We start from the raw sequence: 12533 nt of genomic DNA, 5'->3' as shown, positions 1-12533 counted from the left end.
TCAGTGTCATAAATATATAAAGGGATCCCTGTGCAAAAAGAAAGACACATACCCTATTGTGATTCACACAAACATATTTAAGTAAAACTATATGTAATGTCAAGTCTTTTTGTGCACATTTCAAAATGGCAGGTCATATTAAACTGCCGAAATTGCTGCGTAGGCACAGAACAGTTTAATTGAGTGATAATGGACAATTTGTTGTTTATAGCTGAAGCATATTAACTGACATTTGATTATTTAAAACAGAAAACAGTATTACAGATCATGCATAACAACTATTTTAAATGTAGGGTCTATATATATATATAATCTTATTGTGTGATACTTTGCTCTCAAGGATCTGACTACCCAAGTGGACTAACTTTGGTACGCTGCATTTGACCCCCTTTGCTTAATCCAATTTTGCCACTCTCAACTACCAAACACTCCTTAGCCTTTTGGGAATAGGACCTGCTGCCATGCAGCAGTTTTTCAGCACAATAACGATCCAGTCCACTTAGCTGCATGTGTGAATGGTTTGTTTGAAGAGCACTATACTGTGTCCTTGAAACAAGCCTTTCAAGAGGAATGGCCACAGGTTCCAGCACTTATAGTCTATGCAGTTTTGACTAAGATATGTTTTTCCATAGAGATCTCACAGACCATCTACGAGGCATGCGATATGGTTAGTTGCAGTAGTACGTTTTTGATTTATACAATGACAGTCATACAGAGGGGACATATACATTAAGCACTTTTAAAGTGTGAAGATCTGGTCCACAGTGTAACCAATAACATGGGGGATAACTGGAGTCCACAAATACAAGAAAAGTTCAAATTCTACACATTTATTATAATAAAAATCTAAATTCCTGGTATAGCGGACTGTTTTCTAGACCAAACAATTAGCCGTATTTGTATTATTCTTATCCATAATGTACTATAAGAGAAGTTGGACTTTTAAACGGATGTAGTTCAGTATATTACATGTTTCATTGTATTTTAAAATGACAGTTTGGAAACACTTGAAAACTGGCATAAGGGTCACTAGTCAAGCATTTTAGTAACCCATTCACACATCACTTTACCAAGATTTGAACACCCTAAAGTGAATGTTTTACATACAAATAACACAGAAAAATGGCTTGTATTGTAATGAGTTCTTAGGATGCCAATTGCATAACAATACAGAGAGAGATTAGATTAGGTGTGATACCTACACAGCGCTTTCAGGAACATGGGATTCTTCAATTTATTTCACATATTAACACTTACAAAATCTTCCAGTGTTTACAATGTTCTGTTTCTCCTCTATCTCACTAACATAGTAGGTGAAGCATAGGAATTAATGCCTTCGAAATGCTTTGCTCCTGTTGGCTGTAAAGATTCTTCCAAACAGACTAGTACCGTGTGTTGTGATTTTTTTTCTTTTTTAACACTGATGTACCCAGGATTTTCAAAAGTTTTAACTGCACTTGCAAGACTTGACAATCATATTTGACAACTGTTCGATTTTGGGAGTTTTTCCGATATAATACAGGATAGTAAGAGGTTCTAAATCTTGAGATACACAGCATGGAGATGCAGAGGCTTCTGGATTTTTCGTGTTATATAAACTGAGCACCTGGAAAACAAACAAACCAAAAACAAATTAAAACTCATCTGAAATAATAATATATCATCACTGTTACAGAATTCAGTAGCACTGGTTATTAAAGCATGTTGACATACTGTGTGTGCTGGCAAATGCATGTCAAAAGCATTATTTAATTTAACTATTTTACCAAGGAACTGTGTGGTAATGTTTTGAGTTGAAGGGGGATATATTAGTAGATTATGTTATTACCACAAAGTATTTAATGTAACTATTAGGTAATTGTTTTAGCACTACTTAGGAACTACTTTGGAATTAGTGTTACCAAAGTAAACGGCACATACATACCCTTTGACTTCTATCACACAGAAGTAGTGATTACAAACTGTGAATTATACCAGATTTTGAGTTCAATTTCAATTTCAAGAAGGTATAAATAAGATATAAACACAACTATGCACACTTTATAAGCAGAATGTCTAATAAACATACGTTTTCAAATATGAATGGCAGTAATTACTAAAGAGGACATTTGACTATAATAATAATAATAATAATAATAATAATAATAATAATAATAATAATAATAATAAATGGTACTTGTTTTATTTCCTGGTTCTATGACACAGTATTTGTTTTAAATAAGGTATTTGACCATTTTACTAATGTAGCAGGGGTGTGTACCCCTATGCCTTGGAGATTGAATAGTGTCATAAATCAGGGAAATACGACATAAAAATGGCACGTTTTTTTTACGGTTAAATCCACCATACTTAATCTTGCAAACATGTTATGATATTCACCTTCTGTTCCCTGAGCTTCACGTCTCCTTATGTTTTCAATAGTAGGTTTCAACTGTTCCATTCAACTGAAGCCTAATTTGCACCACACAATATATACTATACATAAAAATGGTTTGGTTTTTATTTTATATTATGTATTTTAGAAAGGGGTACCCCTCTTCCCCTATGTACTGTTTTGTGTCTGTATTATGATTTATTTATTTGTATATAAAGACCGGCGAATAGCCAAGTGTGTTATTATTGTTTATGATTTAAAATATATTGTTTATTATTTAAAGAAAATGTTTGTTTATTTTAGAACAGGGTACCTCCGCCCCTGTGTAATTTGTATTTGTGTATTTTATAGGATGGCATTTTATAGGATGTTTGTTATTATTTTGCAGCTTGGATGGGAAGCCCCAAGGTGACCATCTCCCGAGTTAATTAATTGATTAATTGTTGCTAATCAGGAGATGGTCACTTGTATAAAAACCCAGAGCAGGGAAAACTGCAGGGTGGAGAGTAGATGGGTGTTCGAGAGGAGGAACGGGACCAAGACAGGGGAGAATGACATTAAAAGTAAAATATAGGATCTGTGACAGCGATTTGCCCAGCCTGAACTATATTTGTATTATTAAGTGTTCAGGATTTTGTTTTCTTAAACCTTTTTATTTTCGCTCTGTCAGCAGTGTGTTTTTGTATCTAAATATTTTATTTTTGTGTTTAAATAAAACTATTTTCAAATTCATAACTACAGTTAACTGTCAATGTTCCATTTTACCCTGAATGCAAGAAATACAGTACATTTCCTGTGGATAATGATTAACCATTCTACGGTCTTAAGGCTGCTAATCAATAGACACAATGCAACAAGTAAAACTGTGACAAAATGAATCGAATCTATACTTTTGATACCTTTCATTTTGTACCTTTACCTTTCCAAAATGACAAGGAAAAAATATCCAGACCTTTATAGCAGTCATCGCAATTATAAAGATAAAGATTTGAAAGACAATATTTGGAAGTCCACTTGGAAGGAACTGGATAAGCCTTGTGTGTGACACTCCACATCATGTTGACGAACATGTACCAGTCTTGATCACAATTTTGTCAATAGGAATTTGTAATATCAGTTTTTAGACCTGTCGCATCGCCTCTGTGTCACTTCTGGTGTGTATGGTTACGCCTTTGCGAAAGTATTTTGTCAATGACAAATTGCATCGCCTCTGGTGTGTGACAGTATTTATAGTTGCCTTATTGCTTTTTGGGTATATGTCCAATATATGCATTGATGTGATGATTGCTTCCTACTTCCACAATTGTTCTGAACTAAAAGCTAACAACCTTCATCTTTGGTGAAGTATATGCATTTATTACAGAGGTACTAAATTTAAGATGCAGGTAGTACAGTATACAATACAAAAACAACACAAGTAATAGTAGATAGTAAATGTTCAACATTTACACTGAAGACCTAGTATTTTTGGCCTGTTCCTTTACCTCACGTTATCAGTGTTTAGCACTAAAACCTTGCCAATTAAACCATTAGACACATCCATAACTCAAAGCCAGGGGAAGCAGCCCCTGTCCACTGTACTCGTCATTCTCATTGTGATGAGTCAAAGGGGTTTCGGTTTGCAATTCAGCCTCCCAATAGCAGAAGACATTGGATCAACCCAGGGCTTCCCTCACCAAGATCACGTGTCCGGAATGCAAGTCACATTTGGGGGGGGGGGGGCGCCATCTTGGTGAGGGGAGGAAGCGCGAGTATATAAATCCCTGCCACTCGTGTCGTGAAGATTAAGCTGTAACACAGGGATTGATATTCCACTTGCTACAGGGTCAGGGCTTGGCTACAAAAGGGGATGTGCTGCTGTTCTTAGGTTGGGCCCTGGAAACACAGGAGGAGACTGTGAAACCGGAGGGCGGAGGAATTAGTGGTTTTGTGTGAGTACAGACTGAGTGACTGACTTGTTTTTGTTCTTATTCTTTTTACTCTGTGCAACCTGACCTGTGGCAGAGTAAAGAACTTACAAGCCTGCTGCTCACTGGACAGAGAAGGCAGCACCAGAACAATCCTGTGTTCAACTTTTTGTTTATAGTTTATCCCAGAGTGCAATCCCCTAACGGTTTCCTTTTATTTTTACAAATAAACCTTTGTTTTGTCACATTCAATACTATCTGGACTGTCTTTGTTGTATACATGCCTCATTGTTCACACCCCTCTATTGACATGTTTTACTGACCTTGCTATGTTGAGTATCTGCACTCCATAAATATGGACAGGCCCCTGCACAGAAATTGGCATTATATCCTTTGGGTTCGTGAATCCATTTCCAATCAAGATCCCTCTTAAAGTCAATATATAATGGGCGCAAGCAGCAGTTGTCCTGTATATTCCTGTTTATAAAAGAAGAGTAGTTTGAGAAATAGGGAATCTGCTATAGGCAAGATGTTTCAAATGAGGTTTTGAAACCCCCTTAGCTTTTTGTGATAAAGTTAGTCCTGTAATTAGCAGAGAGATCAACGGCAGAGTGCAGAAGCATTATTTTATTCAGAGAACATAATGTGTTCGAGCGCAGCGCCCAATGTTTTATTTCTTATGATTTTTTTTTTTATTTGTATTTTAACATGTGTTTCATACATTGTTTCTTGGGTTATTTATTGTACAGAAAAAAAATACCAGTAATGATTACATCTGCAATAATTCTGTTGTCATCAAGCTGACTGCTACCACTGGTGAGTGTTTTTTTTTGCTGTAACTAAATTGGGCAAAGCAACACTTCTTTAATTTAGTCTCCTTTCTCTTTTGATAGACAGCAATGCTATTTAAAAAAAAAAAAAAGTCAGAGAACCACTAGCTAGGGAGAAAGTTGCAATTAATGACGGCTAAAACTGATAATTGATTCCAGAGAATGTTGTCCAAAATTAATATATACACAAACACATATCTATTTGCAGTAGACTGATGCTTATGAGAACATTCTTCGTCCATACCTAGAACAATATGCAGCATCTAAGGCACGTTTCTTCCTTCGACCACTTTGTTGAGACTCAAGCCTATAGGATGGTAGCAGCATCAGTAAGAGATGAGGAGTTTTCCCATTGAATTTCTTCTTGAATACTTTCAAATCACTGCTATAGTTATCGTCAATTCCTTAAAGTGAGATGATATTAAAATAGGGGTTAGCATTCTAATACTTTATAAAATTTAGTAGGATTCAGGGGCAATCATCATATAGTTCTAAAGCCTTAACATATTTAAGGTTGCTGCATGAGAATAAAATGAGACAGATTGCAACATAACAATGAATGAAACATACTTGAACAGCTGTGCCAGCAATTTAGTATATGAAACATTTGTATTTGCTCTGCAAGTGATTAATCTGTTGGCTAAATCTCTACATTTTCTAATTTTAAAGTCCTTCTCACTCTTCAATTAAATTGGTCAATCCCTAAATCACACCAGCAGAAACCCCCCACATGGATTCTGAATCCTGCTGGAAAGCCATTTCTTTGCAAAATGTTTGTAAATGTTACTAGCGATTCAAGTCTCAATTCAAAACATATTTAAAATCATATAATTACGTTACTTGAATTTTTGCATATGATGTACAATTGCAGTTTGTACTTTGCAATACTTATACTATGCTTTACATTTACAATGCTGTTTTTTTTTTTTTTTTTTTTTTACTGTAATACACCACAGTATATTTATTAAGATACGTTGATGAGGTTAAGCCTTTCTTCATCTTTCAATATCAAAATTCATGATGTTGCTTTAAATGTTGTATTTACTGAAAACTTTATTTATTTATTTATTTATTTATTTTTTACTGAAAATTAAACAAGAATTGATGGGGATATATATATAGCAAAGCTACTTCTATCCCCTGTTGTTGTAGACTTCCAACAAAACTGTATGCAATTGCATAATTTCAAATGTGGTGTGTCTTTAAACCCCAAATTATGCATATAATTGAAATAGTTACCTGCAAATCTTGTCTCTAGTTCTTCACTCTTATTTGGTATGATGTAATTGTTTGAAGGTACAAATGTACAACACGGGCAATGCAAGCTTATCTTGAATCCATTGTTTCTATCTGAAAAAATTGAAAAATTGTTTTAAAATAATCATTTTGACTTTTTTTTTTTCAACCCTTAATTTGTTTATTGTGCATGTGTTACTAATGCTTATTATTATGACAAAAACTAATTACCACAGCAACACACCAGATCCCGATAAGGTAATTTATTTACAGATAATACTAAATTAAACTGAAATTCAGTGACAAACATTTTTACTAGAAGTCTTTTTCAATGTATTCCAACGTTGTAAGGGTTCAATATTCACATCAAAAGACAGCCATTTCCCCTTAGGGAATATATATATATATATTATATATATATATATATATATATATATATATATATATAGTAACATGGCCACATTGTAACGTCTCTGCCCCCAGAAGGGGTTAAAGGGACGGCTGCTTTGAAACATCTTAGAATGTACACCCACTAATGGGTTTATTGTTTAATTATTAGTTATTCCCTGCACCTGGTGTTAATTGTAAATTAGAGCCAGGTGCAGGGTATTTAAAGAAGGCAGCCAGTCTGTTCAGGGTGGCTGGTGTGTGAGGAGCCTGATTGTAGGTGTGCGCAATCGTAGTTTAAAAAAAAAAAAGTAGTGTGAAAAAGTCTTTTTGTGTGTGCTGTTTTTTTTTTTTAAGGTGTGTTAAAGAAGAAAAATCAACTTCTGTGTCCTGGATCCTGATTTAAAGGGGCAATGAACCGAGAGAGAGAGAGAGAGAGAGAGAGAGAGAGAGAGAGAGAGAGAGAGAGGAGAGAGGGGATTGTGGACCACCCCTGATTGATAGAGGAAAGGACCATTACTTGGTAGCTATGACAGCTGTTGACATTGATAAGTACTGTCAATCCACAACATAGCAAGCAAACTAGGAGCTCCACTTTCAGGGTTATCATTATGAAAAATGCATGTGTGTGGACAGGGATCGAAAGTGTTTATCCTTGTCTGCTGGAGTCAGTTTTCTTTTCCAGTGTACAAGTGTAATGTCATGAGTTGAGCATTACAAAATCCCAACATTCAGGGGAAAGGTCATTTCTACAGCAAACTCAATTCAAATAATTTTCATTAGTTCTCACCTCTGTGAAGAAGCCATTCACTCACAGCTTCTGTAACATCAAAAGACAGCCATTCCCCTTCCGCTCTTGTTCTCACTACCTTACTGTCAATGTAGCGCTGGGTCGGTGACGTTAGATCTTTGTGGCCTACGATCTGCAATGGAAAAAGAGGGGGTGTTTAACTGTGGTTTACAATCCTGCTGTTAGTAGTCATAGGGCAAGGTGTTTGAAGATATTTTGATTTTGAAACCAATGCATTGAGACTCCTTGTCTATGATACCTAAGGATGCGCTTATTCTTACACTGTTGACCTGCCTTTGCCAACACGGTCAAACAATCGTTCTATATAATAGTTCTACAATGTCAACAACAGGGGCCACTAAACTTTGGTCCCCGTTTTTAAAGAAAAAATAATAAACTATAAACTACTCAGAACAATCATTTACCTGTTATGTTCTACTCTTCTCAAAAATGTCCCTTTGTCTTTGCACGTTCTCGGTTTTAACTAATAATAAGTTAACCTTTGTAATGTATATGTATTAGTTAAACATATTGTGGCAAAGTGCTCCGCCACCTGTGTGTGTGTATTCTGTGTTTTATGTTGTGTGTTAATGTGGATGAGTAGTCATTGGTACATGGGATATAAACGTGTCGGTGTAACACAAGTGTTTAAAATGTATATTTGTATTTAGGCACGAGAATTGCACAGCACTTCATGTGCAAGTAAAAAGTAATAATATGTGAGCACGGGGAATTGCACTTTATTAATTCACGTGCAGTTGTACCGAGACTCCAACTGAATGACTGATTAGCAATCAAGTCTTGGTACAGCTGCATAAAAGCTGTGTGTTTTCACTCACTCAGGGTTGTGTGTTCGGTGAGTGGAGAAAGGGATAGGAGACGGAGGTAATAGTGAATAACTGTAAGAATAATAGTTAAAATATTGTCTCACTCGGTTTTGTGTAGTGTTAGTCCGTTTTGTTTGTGTCTTTATTTTGGCGAAAGTGCCGTGTCCTGTGTTTTTGTTTGTTACAACCTTTTTATTTACTGTTCTGTTCATTCATTAAATGCTGAGTGAAACCAATCGCTCAGCTCCACCCAACTCCACCTCTCTGTTGTTTATTTCCTGATTCCTGTTTCTGGTCTGACGTCACCCACCACAGCCATCTTTGTGACACACACACACACAATTTATTATCGATGATTGATATTGCTTAAGTGGTGTTTATTTTTAATAGCCAAACTTAACCGATTTTGACAAATAATAATAAAAACACCCCCCCCCCCCCTACTGAAAATAAAAAACAAAAAAATTCAAGCCCTAGCTATATATCAGTTTACTATGTGACTATTAGAATTTAAGAACATTTGCTTAAAGCACTTACTCATAAGTAATAACAATCTTTATTTTTATAAAGCGCCTTTCATAGTGGACCACCATCATAAAGCGCTTTACAAGATACAAGACTAGGACCATACAGCCTCCGAAGCCTCATAAAGTAAAAAAATTATTTTGAAAAATCAAAACAAAAAGGCAAATAGAATTACTGTTTCCCATTTTAACAGGAAGTTACCTCAATAGCACAGCAGCCAAAAAGCAATTTGCACTTCAGGTCAGTGTTAATTAAACTGGTGCAATAATAAGCTACTCCAAAACATGTGTATGTGTCTTCCAGATAACAATCCAATTCATTAGAAAAATGAAGACTATAACAAGACTTGGGTTCTTTATCAGTGTTTCATAAGAAAAGGATTTGGAAATGCATATTACATAGATGGTGGGCATAGGAACACTGCCCTATTTTTACACATCTACAACCTGGATCTACATACTGTACTTCGTTCCACCCCCCATCAACATTTGTGTTCCTTGGGAATATAAACCTGGAAGCATATTGAAGCAGAAGGAAACCAGTGGGTACAGAATGCATGGTATTCAGGCACTAAAGGACAACAACTTGAACAGATGTTGGACTCAGTCCAGTTTCTGCAAAAATCTTCAAGCCTATGTGTTGGTATGCAAGAAAAACACTGCTTCAGTCTGTAATTACCCTGTGTTCCTGACCAGGTCTTGCTCACTTCTATGCCTTACATCTGGATACAGACATAACTCATTGAGCATTCATTCTCTAGTAAATATATGCACCAGAGATCCCTTAGTAACCAGAAACCTAATCAGAGCTTGCATATTCCTATATGCTCAGACAGGTCACCATTTATGGATCCAGTTATTTCTGTTGTGTTGCTAGCTTGCTTGCTAGCTCATACAGTACGAGTAACTATAAATGTAAGAGTAACCAAACCAGCTATGCCAGGCATATCAATAATGCAAGTGAAGCAGGAGAAAAACAATGAATTAATTTATACCTTTGGCGTTGATGCCACCCTTTTTTGTAACACCTATACCAAGTTGCTCTTTAAGATTAAATTGAATTGGGAGAACGTAACTGTGGTATTTTTTTCAGATAATTCATTCTACAGCTATTCTATATCTAATGAATTATACGCTAAATGTGGTATTTGGTACAGATTGTGCTAATTTGGAAAACATGTTAAACATGTGTGGTTTAATAAGCCATGATGGAAACAGATGTACAGCATTGTGTGGTATAATTAACTAAATGAGGCAAAGCAGATTCAATGTGTGAAAAACATTGGAAACGGATGCTTAACAAACCTTACATATATTACAGCTGCATACTGCAAGCAACATGGTCAGGTTTAAAAATAGGCTTTAATTTCTTATTTTAGGCTGATTCATGGGATTTAGAAAGTTATTTTATAGTTTACTGTCTATAATAAATATAAGGACAAAAACTAAAAGGAAAGAACAGTTCATATACTGTTCTGTGTCTTTTGTTCATTTTATACCATTGAAATTATTGCATTCTTGGTAAAAATGTACATTTACCGAGCCTATTTTGTCTAAACATTTCTACTTGACATGACCTCAAAAGCTATCATGAGATAAATGGGTTAATATATCAGCAGTGAAGTACAGTACAGCAGGGCAATTCTACAGACGCTACACAGAGACCTTTCGGGTAAAGAAACTGCGAATGCTGACTTGGTCTCAAATGATGGCTAACATGTATATTAGTGTAGGGAGTTCCACATTTAGTTGGGAATGTAGAATGTTCTAAGACTGCTGTGATTAAATCAGCTTCTCTTTGCCATTACAAATAAGCTGCTTTTCTTTTCAATAAATTGCAGGGAAACAGGAAGGTATTTATAATTTAAGGAGACCACATAAAAGACCAGTGTGTGAATTGATATTTTTTCCTTTCATTAAAATAACTATTTTGTGGAGCCTGTTCTCTTTGACAAGGATGACTAGCTAGTTATGGAAAAAAAAAAAAAAAGCATTCCTGCACAATACCTCCGAACTTCCATACATTGTTGACTAAGCATTAACAAAGTAGCACCTCCATGAATTATTACATCTGCTACCAATGCTTTTAAACACAGTTTCAGTTTCAGTTTCTTAGTTCTTATTAGAATGAATGTTGAAAACATTCAATCTTTTTCACTGGATAAATTGTTCTAAATGATTTTGAAGTCTCGGAAAAGCGAAACTAGTATAGAAAATAGCAGCTATGGCAGCGATCCTCAAAGTAATTTTGGCACGGGCATAAATTGATCTTACGTGGCTGTTTGCGGGCACGCTGACTATTGCAATCTTACACACTGCCTTCTCGCGACATAAAATATGCATTGCAAATATTTTTAAATAGCATGTTTACAGAGATAACCATGAATAAACTAAAATTTAAAAAGTGTAGATAGCGTCTCTCTTTGTTGCAATTTGACAAATTTATCAACACTACTCTGTTTTAAAGATCGCCCATCTCCAGTACAATTATTCAAAGAAAGTGGATTCATAACTAAATCAACTACTAAATTCTACATACTGAAATGTATTATTTTTCTGAATAACAGTCGGCAAAATTCAGTGCTTACCCAGCATATTAACACCCCGCCTCTGCTCACAAATGATTGGACAGCTGTCAGATTTTTCACTTTCTATTTGGCTACTCACCCCTCACCTTCAATTTTCATGCAAATACCGTGAACGACCTCTGCTTGCTTATGATTGGACATCTGCGTTAAACTTGGCAGATATTTGACTTTTCTATTGGTTAAACTTACAGTTAGTACCAGCACTTGAAACAGACACAGTTTATGTCCCACCTAGCTAACTTGTGATTGGGCTACCGCAGAGACAATGCAGCTACTCAATTGGTTGATCCATTCAGGAAAAAAAAAATGTCGCGTACGTACACAGCATAAGCGAGCAGCACTGTCAACAGACTGCTGTGGCACGTTTGTTGGAAAACGTGTTTAAAGCTTTCTTTATTTTCCCACGCTACGACCCGCCACAAATGTGTTCACGACCACATTTAAGAACAGCTGCCCCGGGCACGACTTTGAGGACCACTGAGCTATGGGATATCATTGCAGTGCAAAGCTATGTTATTTGCATTCTAAAAAGGCCTTTATGGTAGTGTGTTGTGGTGTACCTGTCTAATGCATAAAACTTTTTCACACTTGGTACAATTTATTAATCAGTAAAACCCTTTCACCAAAAGACTTTTAGGGTTGTTCATTCACAGCTAATTGTGAACTGAATGAGATTTTGGACATTAACTGTGGCAAGAGCCATTTGATTTAAGCCAATTTGGACCAAAACAAAAACTGAAAGCTGTTTCATGTAAAAGGTGTATTCTGCTTTTTAAAAGTGCCATAACTATGATTTCAACAACAACAACAAACAATATTTGCTTTCTCAAAAAGATTTCTGAAACCCTACTACCTTCTGCTAAATGAAAAACATAAGGTAGCAGTTTAACAAGATTCCATAACATGGGAGGAGATGTGGTCAAATAGGGCCTTGATTCATCAAGCATAATTTTGCAACTTGCCATACTATTGATGGAAATCAACACATTTACAGTGTTTTAAATTACAATCCAAAACGCTGTAACCGAGACATTGACTTTTGGAGGATGATTACAGCACCAAAGCTCTGA

At 35.7% G+C, this 12533-nt stretch overlaps 1 protein-coding gene across 1 annotated transcript in view; it reads right to left on the bottom strand.

The window, feature by feature from the left end:
- Window positions 1-1220: 1220 nt before the first annotated feature.
- Window positions 1221-12533, bottom strand: part of LOC121315977 (transforming growth factor beta-2 proprotein-like) — a 40415-nt gene continuing 29102 nt past the window's right edge. Inside the window, exons 3-7 of the mRNA XM_041250632.1 lie at window positions 7525-7657; window positions 6351-6461; window positions 5356-5515; window positions 4605-4758; window positions 1221-1606 (exon numbers count right to left, since the gene is read on the bottom strand). Coding sequence (XP_041106566.1) covers window positions 1448-1606; window positions 4605-4758; window positions 5356-5515; window positions 6351-6461; window positions 7525-7657 — 717 coding nt within the window. The 3' untranslated portion in view covers window positions 1221-1447. The remainder of the gene's footprint in view (window positions 1607-4604; window positions 4759-5355; window positions 5516-6350; window positions 6462-7524; window positions 7658-12533) is intronic.

The sequence above is a fragment of the Polyodon spathula genome, chromosome 5, assembly GCF_017654505.1.
Source record: "Polyodon spathula isolate WHYD16114869_AA chromosome 5, ASM1765450v1, whole genome shotgun sequence".
In the NCBI taxonomy this organism is placed as follows: domain Eukaryota; kingdom Metazoa; phylum Chordata; class Actinopteri; order Acipenseriformes; family Polyodontidae; genus Polyodon; species Polyodon spathula.
The sequence above is the reverse complement of the archived record's forward strand: the minus strand, read 5'-3'. Positions and strand labels throughout refer to the sequence as shown.